The sequence below is a fragment of the Microcebus murinus genome, chromosome 12, assembly GCF_040939455.1.
Source record: "Microcebus murinus isolate Inina chromosome 12, M.murinus_Inina_mat1.0, whole genome shotgun sequence".
In the NCBI taxonomy this organism is placed as follows: domain Eukaryota; kingdom Metazoa; phylum Chordata; class Mammalia; order Primates; family Cheirogaleidae; genus Microcebus; species Microcebus murinus.
In genome coordinates, this window is record NC_134115.1 from 8,250,075 (window position 1) to 8,272,292 (window position 22,218).

General features: G+C 37.4%; 1 protein-coding gene across 3 annotated transcripts; it reads right to left on the minus strand.

Annotated features, from left to right (window-relative positions):
• Positions 1-415: 415 nt before the first annotated feature.
• Positions 416-21,816, minus strand: ZNF658 (zinc finger protein 658). Of its 3 annotated transcripts, none has more exons than XM_076008492.1 (5): positions 21,665-21,816; positions 19,327-19,385; positions 14,849-14,975; positions 14,462-14,557; positions 416-6,466 (listed from the first exon to the last, which is right to left on the minus strand). In XM_076008492.1, the coding sequence occupies exons 2-5, from the start codon at positions 19,339-19,341 to the stop codon at positions 3,357-3,359; spliced, it is 3,348 nt and encodes a 1,115-aa protein (XP_075864607.1). In that variant the 5' UTR covers positions 19,342-19,385; positions 21,665-21,816; the 3' UTR covers positions 416-3,356. The 3 variants fall into 3 exon arrangements, with proteins under 3 accessions (XP_075864607.1, XP_075864609.1, XP_075864608.1); XM_076008494.1 differs by having other exon boundaries at positions 21,747-21,815; XM_076008493.1 differs by lacking the exon at positions 21,665-21,816 and adding an exon at positions 20,045-21,658.
• Between the last annotated feature and the right edge of the window lie 402 nt (positions 21,817-22,218).

Consider the following 22,218-nt stretch of genomic DNA (forward strand, 5'->3'; position numbering starts at 1 on the left):
ACGAGTCGGCTGCTAAGCAGGACAGGCAGCAGAGGCAAAAACACCTGGCAGGCCGGATAAATGTCCTTGGTGGGCAGCATGTGGCCCACGGGCCGTAGTTTGAGGATGACTGGCATAGACAGTAGGTTGTTATACCAACAAAACTATTAAGTGCAGGGAGAAGTAACTTTATAGTGGAAAAACCTGGCAAACACTACCTCAACCAGGTGATCAAGATTAGCATCAGTTGACAGCATATGTATAAGAATGACATTTACCTCTGTGGTCTTCCTACCAAACACTAACACCAGTGCAATTATTAAAATATAAATATATATATATATGTATATATATGTGTGTGTGTATATATATATATATATATATATATATATATATATATATATATATATATATATATATCAGACAAGTCCCCAAAGAGGAATATTCTATGAAATATTTGATAAGAATTCCTCAAATTATCAAGGTAATCAAAAACATGGGAGGTCAGAGATTGCCACAGACCAGAGGAGGCTAAGGAGACAGGACAACCAAATGCAATATGGGATCCTGGTTGGGACTGTAGGAGTGGTAGGGTGTGATACCTATCCTCTCCATCACAAAGGGCACAGCAGGCACTCTTATAACAAAAGACCACTGTGCAGATATATGATTGGACAAAAAGAGCATATCTAATAGTAATAGACTGAGGGGAGCAGGGAGGAACCCAGCAAAGCCTGTCTGTCTAGGTTGTTCTTGGCCTCTCTGTGCAGCATTCCTTCCTTCTGGGTCTGGGGCAGAATCCTTTCTGGAATGAAGGTCTCATGACCTATAATCAAACAAGGTAGGTCAGGGAATTTCTTTATGGCCAGTTCCTACACAGAAAGGCAGGGGAAAGTTAAGAGTAACATTTTTAGGTTTTATAGCCGGCTCTGGGGAAAAAGAATTCTGGTTTCTATTAATACAACCCACCTTGGGCAAGAAGTATTCTACAGTTTCTGTGGCTAGCTTTGGGAATGAGGCTGAGAAACAGGAGGGCAGAGAAGGTCAGAAAAAACATTGCTTCTGAGGCCTGCAATTTAGGGTATCATTTTCTGAACACCAGTAGGATCATGGAATTGAAAAGGCCATTAGGGAAAAACTAGTGAAATCTGGAAAAAAAAAGTGTTTAGTTAATAATGTACCGATGTTACTTAGTTATGACAAATGTACCACAGTAACATATTAATGGAAACTGGGTGAGGAGTATATAGAAATGATCATTGCAATTTTTCTGTAAATTTAAGTTTCATTTTTTAAAAAAAGTACACAGGGTTAAGTTTCTTTTCATCTATACTTTTCTAAAAATTGAGCATGTAGAAGCATGATTTTTGGCTCTCATTTCCCTTTGGACACTGTGTAATAAACTCAAGTTACATCAAGGTGTCAGAAACTAAGAAAGGGGAAATAGATCCCCTTAGTTGATAGTACCTTTCTGCCAGGAGTAATGATCCAGTCTCTGACGTGGGGGTTCAATGACACAACCCTCATCCAATGGTAGGCTTTTACTCCTGGCTCTTGTTTTTGGTACTGCATTAACTGATAACAACCCAATGTCAAAGAAATACCTGTTATCCAATTAATGCTAAAGATATATCATCATTTTTCCCTTCATACAGCATAAAAAAGGGATAAAGATTAGGGAAATTTTTCTCAGAGAGTCAAATGATTTATTGTCCTTGTGCTTAATCTACCAGATCAAACTTGCAGAAAGGGTTGAAAGAAATTCTGTGGTCCAGGTTTTAGAAATGACTTTACTTTCTTCTCTGTGCTGACCACACCATGTGGGCTAAAATGATGGCAGAATGACCAAAGGTTTTCTTGGCTTATACATTATATTGTTTTACCACAAGTAAGTCTGTTTTTTAGTACTAGTGCTGTGCTTCTGCCATGAAGTAGTTGTTTTCATTCCAATTCCAAAACCTGCCATCTCAGCTTTGTAGAAATACCACTAGTTTATAATACACAGTGTGAGCAGGCTTCAAAATGTTGGAAAAAAGATCCCAGACCAGATGCAGAGGCTATATGCATACAAGGGGGGCTGAGGAGATAACCTGTTTTATAATCATTCAGTGCAAAATGAACCACAAGGGTGGGATAAAATGAAGGCCCCCAAAATGAATGTAAGACTCAATACCACCACTACCGTCCAGCCACACACATAGGGAATGCTTGGGAAATCTCATGGATCTCCAAGGTCCTAGAAAAAAAGGGCAAAACTAATATTCAGACACAGTGGGCAGATCGAAATCGTATCAGCATCAAGCTGAGGGAAGCCAACAGAGGACACACTCAGAAACAGAAACGGACATATGCAGAACACGTGTGGTTGTTGGTTCCTACTAGAAATCACCAGTAATAATAAATCACCTGTTTATACAGAGACTCATATGGATGTTCTACATAGCTCTAGACTATTCACAAACGTTTATTGGCCACAGAATTCAGGTCATTCCTCCATTTTTAAAACTTCACATTCAACAGTGAGGTTTTCTATACATAAATATTTTCTCATATATTTACTATAAAATTTTGGATATTACATACAAGTTTTAGTATATCAGTTCTAGGCAAAGATTTTATCTTCAATTCTGAAACTGACGCATTTCCTCAGAAAAAATTATCTGAAAAAAGACTTTCAATATTTGTTGAAAAATGTTATTCAAAATATAAAATTTTATTCTGATTATTTGTTTCTTAATATAGTTCACTCTGTGATGAAGGCTTTGTGTTTTTCCCTGAAATTTGAATTTTTCTGCTTTGTAGTGAAGGCTTCAGATCATTCAGGATGTTGACAGTCTTCTACTTCATGCAAAGTCTCTAATATCCAATGATAAGTTGAATTCTTCTAAAATTTATTATATTCATAGGGTTTCATCCCACTCTAACAGAGAGTTGGCTAAACTATGTGTATCTAATAGTCCAAACCTGTAAGAGCTCAACAGAATATAAACTTTTTACTTAAAACAAAAAATCTAACTGATAAGTATCAGTAAGTGGAGAATTCAGTTCTACACAATTTTTCAGACTTTAGCTTCTTTGACCTTGTGTTCTATCATGTTCAACACAGAGGATCCAAGTTTGCTGTAGAAATCATCTCCACTCCATCTTAACATAGACCAGGAAGAATGTAAGGTAATTTATTTCAAGGGCCAGGATTAAATGTAATATATATCATTAACATCACATTCTATGGTCAGCCACATCTGGATGAACAAAAGATTGGGAGTTTTTGACAAGCTATGAGCCCAGTGGAAACGGAAATGGTTAAGAGAGCAATTTGCTAGTCTATGTGAGATGAGTTTCTCTACTGCATATTATATAGTAAAGTATCAGTTTCTTCAGGGCTTCTCAAATTCATTACAGGTTATGGTTTTCTCTCTGGTATGCATTCTGGTGTGATGTACTCTAAGAGCTGCCTTACGGACAAACCTTTTCCCACATTCTTCACATTCATAGGGTTTCTCCCCTGTGTGAATTCTCTGGTGTACTCTGAGGGTTGAATTTTGGGCAAAAGCTTTCCCACATTCATTACACTCATAGGGTTTCTCCCCTGTGTGAATTCTCTGGTGTGCACTAAGGTGTGACTTCTGGGAGAAAGTTTTTCCACATTCATTACATTCATAGGATTTTACACCTGTGTGAATTCTCTGATGTACTCTGAGTGTTGAATTATGAGCGAATGGTTTGCCACATATATTACATTCATAAGGTTTCTCTCCTGTGTGAATTCTCTGATGTGCACTAACATATGACTTCTCAGAGAAAGTCTTCCCACACTGATTACATTCATAGGGTTTCTCCCCTGTGCGAGTTCTCAGATGTGCTCTGAGGTGTGATGTCTTAGAGAAAGTTTTCCCACATTCATTACATTCATAGGGTTTCTCGCCTGTGTGAGTTCTGTGATGTGCCCTGAGGGCTGAATTATCCGCAAATGTTTTCCCACATTCACTACATTCATAGGGTTTTTCCCCTGTATGAATTCTCTGATGTGCACAGAGGTGGGTTCTTTGGGAGAAAGTTTTTCCACATTCATTACACTCATAAGGTTTCTCCCCTGTGTGAATTCTTTGATGCACTATGAGGGCTGCCTTATAGACAAAAGTTTTCCCACATATGTTACATTTATAAGGTTTTTCCCCTGTGTGAATTCTTTCATGTCCACTGAGGTATGACTTCTGGGAGAAAGTTTTCCCACATTGATTACATTCATAAGGTTTCTCCCCTGTGTGAATTCTCTGATGTGTACTGAGGTGAGTCTTCTGGGAGAAAGTTTTCCCACATTCACTACATTCATAGAGTCTCTCCCCTGTGTGAATTTTCTGATGTGCTCTGAGGGCTGAAGTATGGGCAAAAGTTTTCTCACATTCATTACATCCATATGGTTTCTCCCCCGTGTGAATTCTCTGATGTACTCTGAGGGCTGAATTATGGGCAAAAGTTTTCTCACAGTCACTACATTCATAGGGTTTCTTACCTGTGTGAATTCTCTGATGTGTACTGAGGTGAGTCTTCAGGGAGAAAGTTTTCCCACATTCACTACATTCATAGAGTTTCTCCCCTGTGTGAATTTTCTGATGTGCTCTGAGGGCTGAAGTATGGGCAAAAGTTTTCTCACATTCATTACATCCATATGGTTTCTCCCCCGTGTGAATTCTCTGATGTACTCTGAGGGCTGAATTATGGGCAAAAGTTTTCTCACAGTCACTACATTCATAGGGTTTCTCTCCAGTGTGAATTCTCTGATGTGTACTGAGGTGAGTCTTCAGGGAGAAAGTTTTCCCACATTCACTACATTCATAGAGTTTCTCCCCTGTGTGAATTTTCTGATGTGCTCTGAGGGCTGAAGTATGGGCAAAAGTTTTCTCACATTCATTACATCCATATGGCTTCTCCCCTGTGTGAATTCTCTGATGTACTCTGAGGGCTGAATTATGGGCAAAAGTTTTCTCACAGTCACTACATTCATAGGGTTTCTCACCTGTGTGGATTCTCTGATGTGCTCTTAGGGCTGAATTATAGGTAAAAGATCTCCCACATTCATTACATTCATAAGGTTTCTCCCCTGTGTGAATTCTCTGATGTGCCTGGAGATGTGATGTCTTGGAGAAAGTTTTCCCACATTCAGTACATTCATAGGGTTTCTCCCCCATGTGAATTCTCTGATGTTCTTTGAGATGGGCCATCTTGGAGAATGTTTTCTTATATTCACTGCCTTGATAGAGTTTCATCTCTGTGTCTGTTCTCTGGTACCCTATGAAGAGTGGCTTATAAGATTTCCCACAGCCACTGTTATCATAAGGTTTCTCCTTTGTGTGAATTCTTAGATGCTTAGTGAGGTTTGACTTCTGACAGAAAGTTTTCCCACATTCACTACATTTATAAAGTTTGAACCTCATATAAGTTCCAGTATGCTGAACAGGGTGTGAATTTGAACAAAAGGATTTCCCACATTCCTCAGATTGGTAAGGTTTCTCCCCAGAATGGGTCCTCTCATGCTGAATGAAGTGTGTATTCTGGTAAAAGGATTTCTTATATTCACCAGACTGGTAGAATTTCTCTTCTATGGGAGTTTTCTGGTGTATTGTAAGGTCTAATTTCTGATAGAAGGCATCCGTACATCCATTATATGCACATGATTTATCTCGTGTTTGTATTTTCTGATGTATTATATGGGCTGAACTCTGGCTAAAGTTTTCTTCACATTTATCGCTTTCAAAAGCACTCTGTCCTGTAAAAGTTCTCTGAGATTGAGTAAGGGGTAACATCCTACTGAAATTAATCCCACTTTCATTGTGTTCATAGTGTGTCACAGCCATGTGATCTTTCTTGTATCCCACAATGGTGTTTTTGTGGTAGGATTTCTCACAGTCATTAAGATCAGAGCATTTCTCCTTTGTGTCAGTTCTCATGTGATTTAATAAACTAGTTTTATCACAGTTTTTCCTAAATTCGTCATCCTTAGAGGAATTCTCTCCTGTTGGAAAACTCCCAGCTGTAATACAGGTGGTCTTATCATGTAAAACACTTCCAAATTCATTACATTCAAAAGATTGCTTCGAAGTTTGAAATCCTTGGTAGTGATCTTTCTTATGACTGTGAGCTTTCACATTTTTATTATATTCATAAGATTTATCTCCAGCATGAGTTTTCTCACCATTAATATCAAGCTGCAATCTTTCACATACGTTCAAGTAATCAGGCTTCTTTCTTGAATAGTTGCTTTCACTTAAAATTAATTCAGAAATAACTGGTAAATTCATATTACATGAGTCACATTTACAGAGTATTTTTCCTAAAAACTCTGGAGTTATGCCTAGATTAAATGGGTTTTCTAAAAATTTCTGTCCTTCTTTACTCAATATTTCATCATCAATGAATATTACTTCCCACAGAGGCTTCTCTTGTTTTTCCTTGATCCCTTTAATGTGGTCATCAACTTTATAATATCCTAAAATTAGAAAAATTGAGAGTATATTATAAATCTTACACTTTGCATGGAGAGGAACTTATACCCATGTTTTGCTATGTATTTTATTCTTTTGTTTCTGGTCATGTTTCCAAAGATTAAATAATTCATGCACACAGATACTCTCTTTCTCTCTCCTCATCCAAGTTGTTTTAAAAAAAAAAAACAGGTATTATTTCCAGGGCCAGCCAAAATGGGGTAACCTTTTTCTTCCCCACATCTTCTCTCTTATAATCAAAAAATCCCTGGACAAGAAAAAAATTAACAAGCATAGGATGACTCTATAAAATGAAAAGAAAGTGGACCTGAGGACTTAAGAAATGACAGTGGAGAATTCCAAAGGTTTTCTTTCTGCTTCCAATATATTCTAGACTGGGTGCTGAAGAAGCCAACAATCCGGAGCCAACAATAGGCACAGACAAAAAAAAGCTCCAAGAAAAGCCTGTTCCTTCCAACCAAAGGTCTGAGAAAAAGGTGATCTAACAGAACAGAAAACATTTTTGACAATACCCACCATACTCAGGCCAAACAAAAATGGAATGCTCCTGTGGTTCCAAAGAGGCTGAGCAGGGACCTAATCTTCTACTGCCACAGAAATAGGATCTTCACACTATTGTAATATTTCCCTCCATGAGGCAAATGGGGCTCATAGGAAAGATCATACAGAATCCTGAGAAAGTTCCATCCTTGGGATACACTGGGAGATGCTAACAGGAGCCACTGCCAAAATTCCGCCTGGAAGTATATTCTTATCTAATTTATAGAACAAATGGCTTAATCTGCAAGGGCAAGAACACACCACATCTCTTGTTTTAGGGCATGAGCAAGAACATGGTAGGCCCAACACTATGGGTAGAAAAAATAAAGTAGCACTTGTGATAACCAAAACCTGAAGATACAATACATTCAACAATAGCTGAATTCACATTCCTCTCAAGGGTACATGGAACACTGATCAACATAGGACACATTCTGGGCTATAAGATGAATCTTCACAAGTATAAAAAAATCATATAGAAAGGATTATCTCAAGCACAGAGAAATTATACTGCAAGTCAGTAAACACAAATTTATATAGAGAAATACAAAATATATGTAAATTACACACTTTTTATGAACTCATGGGTAAAGAGGAAGTCTTGCAGAAAATTAAGATATTTTTAAGTGAATGAAAACAAAAAAATACATAGAAATTTGTGGATGCAGCTAAAGCAGTACTCAAAAACAAATTTATGGCTTAAAAATTTTATAATAGAAAGATCTTGAATCAGATATTTAAATTTCCCCTTTAAGAAACTAGACAAAGAAAGGAAATTAAATTTAAAGGAAGTAGAAGGAAAAAAAGAGTAAAGTATAAAGGCAATGAAACTGAAAACAGAAAATCAAATCAAAGCTTAGTTCTTTAAATAGATTTTTTTAAATGACAAAAACCAGCAGAGGAAAAAAAACCAGAGAAGACACAAATTATTAATATCAAAAATGCAAGAGGGAACGTAAGGACTCACACAGCACACATTCAAGAGATAAAACATTAACAAAAACTGTCTTATTCAGCTTAGACTGCTATAATAAATTATCATAGACTAGGTAACTTAAAGAACAAGCATTTATTTCTCTCAGTTCTGGAGGCTGGAAGTCCAAGATCTGGGTGCAAGCATGGTCGTGTTCTTGTATTCTTGTGCATTGCAGACTTGTCTTCTTCTGGGTTACAGACTGCCAACTTTTTGTTATATCCTCGCATAGTCAAAAGAGAGTTATAGCTAGCTCTATGGCCTCTTTTCACAACAGCATTCAAATCTCATTCTTATCTTTCTTTCCTGTTTTTTTTTTTTTTTACTATAAAAGAAAACCTACTTTATTTGCACAATCTAACTGGAAAGAAAGGATAAGTGAAAGTATACTGCAACCAGAGGGAAAATATTCTATGTCAAATGTTAGCACATAATGGCAGAATAAGGTAAAAGACATTTATTTAAAAAGGAGCTGTCAGTGAAAGGAAAAGGACACTTACAATGGAACATAACATATTAACTTGACTCTTCATAATGGTGGATCTACTAACTGAATGTCTAATCTAATCTCAAAATACTGAGACCAAATAAAAGCTATGTCTGCATATGTAAATAAGGCTTAAGATTGCTACAAAATTCTGTTCAATTCTACCCAATAAAATAATTTTTAAAAATACATGTTGGTTTTATAAATATGCCAATCACAAGTTTTCAGAAAACAGTCACAAGGGAAGCATGTCAAATAATTTCGACAATGTGCCTCATGACCTAATTACCTCCCTAAGGCCTATTTCCAAATAGATCACACTAGGTTCAGGGTTTCAACACATGAATTGGGAAGTGGGCCTCAAGCTTTCAGTACATTGCAAACTCTATGCCCATAAATCTGACAATTTACATCAAATGAACAGATTTCTTGGGATTAAACAAATCATCAAATTCACTCAAGAAAAACAGAGGTCTTGAACAGAACAATATCTATTTAAGAAATTGAATATGTAATACATATGTTGTCCATACACACACACACACACATACACACACACGCACGCATATACACATACACAGTTCTCATATATACATATATATTTCCAAATAACAGCTCCAGGACCAAATGATTTTAACTAGTGAATTCTACCAAACATCTAAGGAATAAATAATACTAATTCTACAGAATCTCTTCCAGAAAATACAAGATGAGGGAATATTTCTCAAATCATTTTATCAGGCTTGCATTATCCTGATAGCAAGATGAGACAAAGGGAATTCAAGAAAAGAAACCTAAAGACCAATATCCCTCATAGCATAAATGCAAAATCCTCAAAAAAAGTATACAGAAATATATATATGTAAAAAAATAAATCATGGCAAGTGAGATTCAGTCCCCAAATGTAAAAGTCTTGAAATATTAAAAAAAATCAATGTAATCTATTATATTAATAGTCTACAGAATTAAAACTACACAAATACATCAGTGCCAAAAATTTTTTTTTTTTTTTTTTTTTGAGACAGAGTCTCACTTTGTTGCCCAGGCTAGAGTGAGTGCCGTGGCGTCAGCCTGACTCACAGCAACCTCAATCTCCGGGGCTCAGCGATCCTACTGCCTCAGCCTCCCGAGTAGCTGGGACTACAGGCATGTGCCACCATGCCCGGCTAATTTTTTGTATATATATTTTTAGTTGGCCAATTAATTTATTTCTATTTTTGGTAGAGACGGGGTCTCGCTCAGGCTGGTTTCGAACTCCTGACCTTGAGCAATCTGCCCGCCTCGGCCTCCCAAAGTGCTAGGATTACAGGCGTGAGCCACCACGCCCGGCCAGTGCCAAAAATTTTAACAAAATTCAAAATCCATTCATTAACCTAAAAAAGGGAATTCACAAAAAGTCTGTGGTTAACATCATACTTGAGAGACTGAATATTTTCCATCCATGATCAGGAAAAAGACAAGGATGTCCACTATTTCCACCTTTACTCTAGGTTGCATTGGAAGTATCAGCCAGTACAATAAGACAAGAATAAAAACAAAAAGATATAGAGCAAGTTCACAAAGAAAATCATTTACAACTCTACAGAAACCTCCTTGAACTAATAAATGTTTTTAGCAAGGGCAGAATACAAGGCCAATACACATCATAGGCCTATGAACAAACAATGATCAAATGGAATTTGAAATTAGCAAAATCATATCATTAACCATAGCACCAAAAAACAAAAAACAACAACAAAAAAAGCCTTGGCACCTGTGTTCTGAAAACTATAAGAAACTGATGAAAGAAATTCAATACTAAACAAATGGGAGAAAATATTTTGTTTATGCATTAGAAGACTCTACATTGTTACGATGTCAATTCTCTTTAAGCTATAAATTCAACACAATCTCAGTTGAAATGCCAGCATGCTTTTTTTGTAAAGACTAAGATCATTTATAAATTCACAGAGAAGATGACAGAGAACTACCTGACTTTGAAATTTAATTAACAATCTATAGTAATCAAGCTAATGTAGTACTGGCATCAGGAAAGAAACACAGATGAATGAAAAAGAACAGAGAATTTAGAAACAAATCCCAAAATATAAAGTCACCTGTTTTCTAAGAAAGGCAGGATGCTATTAATGGAGAAATGATAGTCTTTTCAACAAGTAGTACTAGAATAACTAAACTCCCCTTTTCAAAAACTTAAACTTGACATATCCCTCATACTTTCTATGAAATTTAACAGAAAATGGATCTATTAAGTGTACAAAGGGAAACTTTAAAATTTCTAGAGGAAAACACAGGAATAAATCTGTTACTATTAGTTTTGAAGTTTCTAGATAGGACAACAAAAGCATGATTCATAAGAGAAAATTAATAAATTGTACTTTATCAAAATTAATGTTCAGTTTTAGCCAGCATCCTCTGAAATTATGCCAGTAAGAGAAGTGGGGTTCATCATCACTAACTGCCAAGCAGGTACAGAAGTCCAGGTTCCCCAGTAATCTCTGCTGACACCCTGAGAATGGAAGAGAAGGCTTCCACATTAACTCGGGACGGAAGAGGTGGAAGATCAAGTTCCCCACAAGACTGCTGATACTAACCATCTTGTATTTGCTCAGATGCCAAGGTTCCTCATTGTTCAACTTCATTCTTCTTTCCACCCTTCAGAATCTTATGTTTGATACACATACACACACACAGACATACCTTGTTTTATTGTGCTTTACTTTCTTGCATTCCCAGATACTGAATTACAAATTGAAGGTTTGTGGCAACCCTGTGTCGAGCAAGTCTATTGGCGCCATTTTTCTTAGAGCATATGTTCACTTCACATCTGTGTGTATTTTTTTTTTAGCAATAAAGTACTTTTTAATGAAGATATGCACATTTTTAGACATAATGCTGTTGTATACTTAAAAGATTACAGTATAGTGTAGGCATAACTTTTATGTGCACTGGAAATCCAAAAACTTTGGGTCACCCAATCTATTGCAATATTCACTTTACGCAGTGATCTGGAACTGAACCTGCAGCATCTCTGAGTTATGCCTGTATGTGAGTACATATTTAGCTGTGCTAGTGGGTAAAGCAGAAAAGAATACAAGTTAATGCCTTCTATATTAAATCCTTCCCTAAGAAGAGTCATAAACCAATTCTCATTTATCATCTTCTAAAATAATTCTAGTTTTATTCTGATAATTAGGTCTTTAAACGATTTGAATCCTTGGTCTACATGATACCTCATGATCCCTTTTCCCATTGTTCTGCAGCGCCATGAAAGAAGCTGTCTACACAATGCACAGTTTTCCTTGAGCTTTTATTTTAACTTCATCCTTTTTATTGATTTTTATTCTAAGGAACACTCTGTTTCTCAGTTTCCAAATTTATTTCTAATTCTTCCTTTTAAATTCTTCTGCTTTCATTAGTGTTTTTTGTTACTGTTCTTGCTTAATTTATTAATACAAATAGGAGACTACAAATTCTGTTCAATAATTTAGCTATATCTGGAAGTTTCCAATATGCAGTTACCTTTATTATTTCATTAAGTATCATGCAATTTTAGATTTGATTTCCTTTTTTGTATACTGTCTAAAAGAAAATTTTTAAAATTTTCATGTGGAGTTCTTTGTTTATTATTAGTTTCTAGATTTACCAAACTACATTCAGAGACTATTATTTGTGGTGATTCTAATTAGCTGGATTTACTGGGATTTTCTCTTCAAACTAATGCTATGCGTTCACTGTCTTATGGTTATTCCATGGGAAATTGAAAGGTTTGTTCTTTGCATGTGGTATACACATATACAAATATATGGTTTAGTTTAATACAAATGTCATTTATGTCATCAATAGACATATTTACTTAATGTTGACTATACCTATTATTTAATCAGATGAGGCATATCATGATATCCTAATTCTAATGAATTTTAAGTTCTTAGAACTCTATTATCTTATATTTTATCAATATTGATAGTATATTACTTGGAGCAATCCTTCAAATTCTTAAAGGTTTTCTCTTACCTGTGCTCTTGATCTAGAGAGGCTTCTTTTAATGTATTATTGCCCAAATTCAAACGTGAATAATAACAGAAAGTGAAACTTTTGTTATTTCACTTTTATTGTCTCAACAACTTTACCACTCTTTCATAACAATATTTCTAAGTTACTTATTTAGGGATATCTTTTTTAGACACTCAATATGATCCAATCATTTACATTTAGTGACTGGGAGATGTGCTTAATCTAAATTATCTCAATCTTTATGTTATGCTATTTGCTTATATGGCTTCACAACAAAACTTTCGGCAAGTGTGCTTCACTTCTACACAATTTTACTTTTTTGTTCTAGGAATTATATTGAAAACTCTAACTTTTAAAAATTCCTGGAATGGTTTATTATTGCACACAAAGTCTAACAGACATATGAAAAGATGCTTCACACTATTAGTGATCAGGGAAATTGTTACGGACTGAACTGTGATTCCTCCTGCCCCCAAATTCATATGTTGAAGCCCCAACCCCCAGTGTAACGTATTTGGAGACAGGATTATAAGGAGGTAACCAAGGTTAAATGAGGTCATAAGGGTTGGGCCCTAATCCAACAGTACTGGTGTCCATATAAGGGGAAGAAACACCAGAATGTTCTATTTCCCCATTGCATGTGAGAATACAACAGAAAGGTGGCTGTTTGCAAGCCAGGAAAAGAGGCCTCGCCAGAAACCCACCCTAACAGCACCTCAATCTTGGACTGTCAGCCTCTAGAACTGTGAGAATTTATTGTTTAAGCCACCCAGCCTATGGCAGTTTATTATGACAGCCCTAGCTGACTAATATAGAAATATAAATCAAAACCATAATGAGATACCACTTCACATCCATTAGGGTGGCTAGAATCAGAAAGTCAGATAACAAGTGTTGGTGAGGATGTGGAGAAATCAGAACACTCATATACTGTGGTTAGGAATGGGAAATGGTGCACTCACTCACTAGTTAGTCTGGAAGTTGCCCAAACAGATAAATACAGAGGTACTACATAACCCAGCAATTCCCTGCTAGACATATACCCAAGAGAAATAAAATCATATGTCCATTCAGAAACTGGGAAATGGATGTTTTTATCAGCATTATTCATTCATAATAGCCAAAAGGTAGAACCTCAAATATCTACTGACTGATGAATGCACAAACAGGTGGCATACTCCTACAACGGAATACTATTTGGCCATAAAAAGGATGAAATACTGATATATGCTATAACATGAACCTTACAAACATTATGCTAAGCAAAAGAAACCAATCACAAAAGATCACATATTATATGATTCCATTTATAAGAAATGCCCAGAATAGGCAGATCCATAGAGACAGAAGTAGATTAGTGGCTGCCCGGAGCGGAAAGGGATGACGGTGATAGGAGGGTGATAACTAAAGGGTACAGGTTTCTTTTTGAGGTGATGAAAATTGTCTGTGGTGATGTGTGCACACACAACTGTCCCTCAGTATCCATGAATGATTGGTTTCAGGACCCTAATCCCACCACCAAGGACACCAAAATCCACAGATGCCCAAGTTCCTGATATAAAATGGTGTAGTATTTGCATATAACCTATGCATACTCTCCTGTATACTTTAAATCATCTCTAGATTACTTATAATAGCTAATACATGGTAAATGATAGGTAAAAAGTTGTTATACTATATTGTTTAGGGAATAATGACAAGAAAAAAACCTATACTTGTTCAATATAGACAAAATTTTTTTTTCCTGAATAGTTTCCATCCCACGGTTGGTTAAATCCACAGATGCAGAACCCACAGATATAGAGGGCTGAATGTATTTGTAAATATACTAAAAGTCATTGAACTGTACACTTTAAATGGGTGAATTGTACGAGATGTCAGTTATAGCTCAATAAAGCAGTTAAAAATAAAAAACTTTCAAAGGTGCTCTCTGCCCCGGGGCTACTTCTGTCAGTGCTCACTCACCTGGGTACTTCTGGCTTAGGAATTTGTCCTCTAGGAACCAGGGCTCTTCTCCTTGCTCCAACTTGAAGATCACCTTGGGTTTGGTAATGCAATATCCTGTAAATGGAATAATTGAGAGTGTACATGAACTGGATCAATGGGCTTTTGGGTTTCTGAAGGTGGAAAAAGATACAGCAGCAAAAGCAACAAATGAAGGTGCTCATTTGACATTTTCAATGGTAAGGTAATGACACAAATATTGTTTCTGTTTCTCTAAAGGTTTCAATTACCTTAGACATTTTAATCTAAAGCCTCAATAACATTTATCTCTATAAAGGACCCATGTGTTTTGATAGTTTTTTAAAAAGTAAACATTCTAGAGGGAGTCACGTGGTAAGGCGTGCTCACCCACTGAGACGAGGTGGCTGTAGTTCTCCAGCATCACATCTCTGTACAAGTTCCTCTGCGCAGGGCCCATCTGCTGCCACTCCTCCTGGGTGAATTCCACAGTCACGTCCTCGAATGACACTGATGCCTGCAACAACACATGTTGCTCAAGGGTTCATAATTAGGTGAAGTGGAAAATACCTTTGAGAACTACTCTTTTCCTATTTATTCTCGGACTTAATTTTGTCTTAAAACTTGTTACTCGATTAGTTAAAAAGGTTTTTAATGTACCAAGATTCATTTATATATATTTATGAATTCTACATTTTTTTAAGACAAAAAAATTCAAAACAGACTCTCTACAATTCTTTTTCCACATTGCAATGGATACACCTGGGAGTTCTCTAGGACAGTCACACCCTCCCTGGGCATCATCCCTGCAAATCGTGGAAGCTAAGGAAGATACACATAAGCTCCAGAAACGCACCTGGCCAAAGTTGGGTATAAACCAATGTATAAAAACATATATATCTAGAGCTCATGAAAAGCAGAGAACAGCTTACAAAGGAGTTGGAACCAAAGAGACCAGTATAAGAGAACATGACCTGCACTGAAGTAATAGCAGCAGATATTAGAACAGAGATATAATCACAGGAGATACAATCACCATTTGGTAACTATTAATAACTTTCTTGGCAGCTACCCAATCTAGCTGTACGAACAGATTCTTCTTTTTTTTTTTTACATTTTATTTTCAATTGACAGAAGGACAAATACCCCAAATAAGATCTCACTTATACGTGGAATCAAAAAAATTCAAACTCATAGAAGTAGAGAGTAGAATGGTTGTTGCCAGAGGCAAGGGGGCAGGGATGGATGCTGGTCAAAGGGTAGCAAGTGTAAGTCAGACAAGAGGAATAAGTTTTTGAAACACTGCATAGCATAGTGACTACCGCTAATAATACTGTAATGTATATTTCAAAATGAGCAGCTTCTTGATGCAAAAAACTGATATTTAGGAAACAAAAGAAAAAAAGTGTTAGAAATGTTAGTGAGAGATCTGTTCATGCTGCTATGTAACAGCCTGTGGAACACAAAGCTAAAATTGTCCCTTAACCAGTGTGAACATGCCTGAAGAGCCCAGAAGGTAGGTCTAGGATAAAGACAAGCATTTAGGAGTCACAAGCAACTTCCGTGCTAACTGAACTTACTGGAGATAATAAGACAGCTCCTTGAGCACATAGCGATTGAAGAAAGAAAAGTACCAAAAGCAACACTTGAGGAACTACAAATATTAAAGAGGCTGGCAGAAAAAGTATAGGCCACAAAGCCAGAGTATAAGTTTTATGAAAAATAATAATAGAATCAGGAGAGTAGAGTGTCTGAGAAACTGAGAAAAGGCAAAGTTTCCATAACAAAAGACCTCAAATTCAAGCTAAGAAGTGATGTCAAAAAAAACCCCAGCAAAATAAAGATCCTAGAAAATTTTCTCTTCCATAAAAGTAATGAGAAACTGGCAAAGATTAGAATCAACTTTCTCAGAATTCTGAAAACTAACCAAAAGTTTATAGCAATCTGCGGAACATTTACATAAGAAAAATAGCTGCATCATAGGAGGAATAGTGATCTTGTGTCATTTTAACTCTCCCTCTTTCCATCCTTCTGTGTTTGCTTTGAGAACTATCTGAAATAACAGTGAAAAGCAGCAGCCTGGCAATGACTGGAGGAGGCAGAACTAGGTTAGAGTTTTGTCAAAGCCTCATTCCCAGAAAAGCGTCATGATTTGACCTAATCTGGTGGTTCCCTGGAAGACCTCACATGTAAGGCTATTTGAACTAACTCAGATCTCCCCCAGCGTGGAAAGCCTTATCCTCAAAGGCTTTAGTCAACAACATTTAAAGGCAATTGTTTAACTTGGCAGCAACCTGAGGTGGTAGATAACAGTTGGTGTAAAAGCCTAATCAAAAAGCTTTATTATTAATAAAAGGAAAAGCTGGGGAATGAGTAATCCATTAAGGTTTTGAAAAGCTCTGATATATTCTGGAGAATCTAGAAGGCCACCTACATGCACAGGGCTGAGCACATGCCCAGGGCTGTGAGCATGCTCAAGGAAAGATGTGAGGAGACCCTACACTGTCCCCTCTGGGTGATCTGAAGGTTTGGAGTAAGCAGGAAGTGAAGGCTAAAAAAGAGTTGTAAACTGCCTGGATGACTGTTGAAGGAATGTCCCAGCATTTCCAGGTCCCCTAGCAAAAACTGGGAGACTTACTGGTTTCAGGCATTTAAGGAAATTTCTGAGGGACTTCAGCTACCACACACAACAAATACAGGCTCTATTGAATTAGTTTTTTTAAAAAGTCACTAGAAAATTTTCAAAACAGACCTCTGGGGAGAAGAGAAATTCTTCCAGCCCTGCCACATTATTTTATTTAAAATGTCCAGTTTTCAACAACAACAAAAAAAATTGCAAAACAAGAAAGTAAAACCCATATGCAGGAAAAAAGTGTAATCAATAGAAATCATTCCTGTAGAAGCAGACATTGGATTTAACTAGACAATGACTTCAAATCAGCTATTTTAAATATGGTCAAAAACCTAGAGGTAATGATATATAGGGACTTAAGGATAATATGAGAACAATATTTCACCAAATAAAGGATATCAATAAAAAGACAGAAATTATTTAAAAAGGGGACCAAAAATAGAAACTCTAGAGTTGAAAAGTATAGTAACTAAAACAAAAATTTTATCCAAAAAGTATTTTCAAATATGTTCAATAGAAGATTTGAGCAGGTGGAAGAAAGAATGAACCACAGGACGACATGTCCATTGAAAGTATACAGTAAAAAACAGAAAGAAAAAGTAGTAACAAAAAATGAACTGTAGGACAGCATCAAGTTTACCAACATATGCATAATGAGGATACCAGAGAGGAGAGAAAGTGTCCAAAAGGATATTTGAAATAACAGTGGCCAAGAAGTCCCAAATTTGATGAAAATGATTCATCTACACACCCAACGCTCAATAACCTTCGAACAGGATAAACTTGGAGAAAGAAATCCCAATCTGGACACGTGATAAACTGTTACAATGACAAAGAGACAATCTTGAAAGCAGCAAGAGAGAAATCATATTAAAAGCTGATTTCTATTAATAATTAGAAATCCTGGAGGACAGAAGGCAATGGTAACACATTCAAAATGCTGGAAGAAAAAGACTGTTAACCAAGAATCCTCTACATCCAGCAAATCAAAATCTTTCCAGTTAACAAAAACTAAGAGAATTCGTAACAGGCAAAAACACCTTACAAAAATTAATAAAGAGAGTCGTTCACCAAATCGACAGAGGCAAAGTAGATGAGTGGTTGCTCCAGGCTTGGAGGGAATGGAATGATCGACACAGTGAACAAAGTCTCCTTTTTAGGGAGGGAAAACATCCTAAAATGCACTGTGGTGATATCTGTACGTATCTGCAAATATACTAAAAAAAAAAAAAAAATCATGGAATTCTACACTTTAAATGGGTGAATGGTACAGTATGTAAATTTAATCTCAATAAAGCTGTTAAAAAAAACAAGAGAAATCATTCAGAGATAGAGAAAAATAAAGGGCCAAGGATGGAAATGGGATAAGCCACTTGAAAGGACAAGAGAAGGTGATGCCATGAAGGTATAGCAGGGCTAGTGCTAGTAGAGAACATCACTAACAGGGAAACGTTCCAGAAGGACAGAGAAATAGAGGCAAGTGTTGCACAAAAGTCACGTAAGGAAAGGATAAGACAACACCCACTGGACTTGATTATAATCCTGGTAGGGTCACTAGAGAACACAGGCAAGTGGGAAGGGAAACTAAGGCATCACATGAAGATTTGAAGTTGAACGCAAACTGTGGAAGCATATGAAAGAGGACAGAATTTTAAACCATCTGCTGAGCAACCTGAGTATCATGAGTACTCAAAATACTTATGGAGAGTAATTTTAAGGAAATTCTATTGAGTCATCAGAAAAATGTCTAATTCAACCCCAGCGTTTGAGTTCTTGAAAAACAGTACTGAGCAAGTTCTCATTTAGCATAACGTTTTCGACTTCTAGTGAAGCACAACTAGTGAAGCACAAGTATAGGCCATATTCTATGTTATCTGGCAAGTTGTTAACCAAATCACCTACTTAAAGAACAAATATATTTATCTTTACATCCCATGAAGAATCAGTTTGCTCTTTCCCATCAATGTAAATCTTTAAGTATTGTCTATCTGACACTCTGTCAGGGCTATCAAAAACCTGAGAAATAAATGTGAAGCTCAGGCTGGTAAATTTGTGATGTCACAGGACCTGCACCTATCCATATGCCACCTTTGCTCACTATTTATCTGTATTTCTGTATCTCCTATGAACATGTCTGACTCATTCCTATTTCTACTTTTCCATGTTAATGCACAGACACATAAACCTTTATAAAACCCACTGTAAAAACAAACCAATTATTTAAAACTGAACTCACCTGAGACATGTTCATTCTTTGCTGTTCCAGGAAGAGTACAGAGAGCTGTGGAGGTTCGGCTGGGGAGGAGGAAAGAGAAATGGGAGACCTGGTCTGCCTTACAGATCCTATACAGATGATCCCAACTCACTGTGTATTGTTGGACTTTACAATGATTTTTCAGGATATAACCCCATTGTAATCAAGGAACATGTGTATTCACTTGCCTAAAAATCTTACCACACCCAGCTGGAGAAATGGCTTTCTAATTAGGAATGTTCCTTTGACTCTTGAAAGGGATGGGAAGGATTACACAAAGGTGGCAGCACCTGAATATGTGCACCTCTGACATGATTATGTGCATGTGATGAAAACTCGCATTTTCACTGAGTAGGTACAACTGGTTTTTGCTAATATATTAACAATTTATGTTCCCTTCTGACTGACAAAAAAGTAAACATAAAACAACAGAGGATTAAACAAGTTCAGATACACAGAGATGAAACTCTCCACCTTCACTAAAACTCATGTCAAAAAACTACTCATGTGAGCATATTAATCAAGTTCTGATTCTCTTTACACCCTGACTCAGAGCTTCTACAGAAAACTCTAAAATAAAGGTGAGACATTTTATGCAAGGGATATATTTTTAAACTTTTTATTCTAAACCGGTTAATTCTAAAAATTAACTGGCCAATTCTAAAAATAGTCCTTTCAGTAAGATGCTTATGGCACTTACCTGTTTAGTTGAACAGCACTGTGTTTAGTTCTTGGTTTTGCCCTGGGTGACTCTACAAAAATCATCAGGCCCAATATTTTTGGGCTTCAAATATAGAAATTCTTCCTCTACTATCATTTTGTTATTCCCTATGATCAGGAAAGAGGGAGCATCAGCATAACTCTAAATGCCACATGTGGTGACGAACATGGCATAAGAGCAACTCAAAGTGTGGACTGTCAGCTGATTATGTCTTCCCTGGACATGATCGCCTCACCGGCCCTCTATTAAAGTTTTCTGTCCAGTGCAACAGTCACCCATTCTTCTCAACACCAGGTCACCACCTTCTGCAAGTTAGTCCACAGCATCCATGGTCACAGAGTCTGTAATGGCTTTCGGATGTGGCAACATTACGAAGTCTGGCTCACACTATACAGGGAATCAAGAACTGCCACTGAGGAAGCCAATCAGGACCTGCTCCTTTCTAAAATCTTTCGATTCTGCTCTGCAAGAGGTCTCTATCAAAGGGGCTATTCTTCGAAGTGGCAGGAGTCCCTGGGAATCCTCTTTCCTATCCTAAGAGCTGCTTTGCTCCAGAGGGGCTGGGACATGGGCCTGAGAAACAAATTTACTTTCTTTGAAAACTTCATCTCACACCCTACACCCAACTCTTGGAATTCACTAGAAACATTCTATCCAGTACTGTAGCCATTAGCTGCATGCTGATGGACACCTAAAGTTTGGCCAGTGCCACAAAATAGTATTTTGGATGTAATCAGTTAAATAAAATATAAGATTACCTTTGTCTGCCTCTTTCTACTGTTTTTATTTTGGCTACTGAATAATTCTAAAGTATATCTGTGTTTTGCATTAGCTTTCTCTTGGACAGCACTGCACTAGAATATCAATCAATCTGTGCCTTTGAGGAGAGACAGCCCGAACAACACAGGAAGGTTCAGCTCAATCTGAACCAGGGGCTCTGTGGAGACTCCACAAATCCCAGGATATATTTACCACATGGTGAAATTTGTCCATATTCACTTCACAATCATATCCGAGGACAGGTCACTCTGCATAAGTGCTCCCAAGGTTTTAGTCAGGTACTGGCAACTCTCGCTTTTAGGTAGGTAAGAAATTAGGAAGAGCGAGGGACAGGAAGTCAAGCCTATCTGTATCTGCACCCTACCTGCCTCACCTGCTAGTTTGTGCCCTAGGATATTCAGTCCCACGAAATTCCTTTCATTTTTAAAAATGGCATGTTTATAACAAGTAGGGTTGTTGTGAGGGTTAAATAAAATACCAAACAATGAGAACGAGTGTCTCATAATAATGACAGCAGCTTACTTCTTACACAATGCTTATTAAGGCACTTGACGAAATGTTTTACAGATGACAACTTATTTAATTCTCAGAATAATAGCACTAGTTACTAGTCCTGCTCGTCATCGCGTTATACACGCACATGCCGTTCCCGGGCCGGCAGTCCTGCACACCCTGGCCAGTACCGAGCACCTTCCGCCGAGCAGGACTCAACCCGAGCTGCGCCCTGCAGCCCGCCGCCCCGCGCGGGGTTGGGGGAGGGGATGGCCAGCCTGGGGATTCCCGAGGCTTCTTGCACCAGTCCCCCGCACTCAAGCCCACCTGTCCTGAGGTCCCCAGGCCGCGCAGAGCCCCGTCACCAGCGCTCTCACTCGAGGTGCGCACCCTCTGCCCCCGCACGGACCTAAAGACGCAGGTACCTCCTCACTCTCAGGCCCGAGAAGGCGGACGGCAGGAGCTAGGTCTGCTTCTGCACATGCGCAGACTGAGATCTGGGCACACGTTCCCAGAGTGCTGCGCGGGAGTTACATGCTACAGAAAACTACAATTCCCATAAACCTATGCTCCCGAAGGAAGTAACTTTTCCGCTTAATTAGCAGGTTGGATGTGACAGTTGTTCTCACTCCCAGGTTTTTCCGGAATCCCCAGAGGGTTATCAGCAAAACAACAAATTGCAACGCGTGGTTCTCCATCAAATCCTGGCTGGAGAAAAAATCACCTGCAACAGACATTAACGATTGGGTAAACATGAATATGGACTGGACATCAGAAATATTAAGGAAAATTACCATTATCTTCTAAGTGTGATAATATTTGAACGATTTAGGAAATTGTTAAAAGATACTGAAATATTTGCAATTATTTATTTATTGTTT

Bases quoted from the DNA above. Each gene is read 5' to 3' on its own strand.
- ZNF658 (XM_076008492.1), bottom strand. The intron at 14,558-14,848 runs GTGAGCACGCCT...TTCCATTTACAG, and splicing joins CAGCCACCTCGTCTCAGTGG to GATATTGCATTACCAAACCC. The intron at 6,467-14,461 runs GTGAGTGAGCAC...TTCTAATTTTAG, and splicing joins CCTAAGCCAGAAGTACCCAG to GATATTATAAAGTTGATGAC.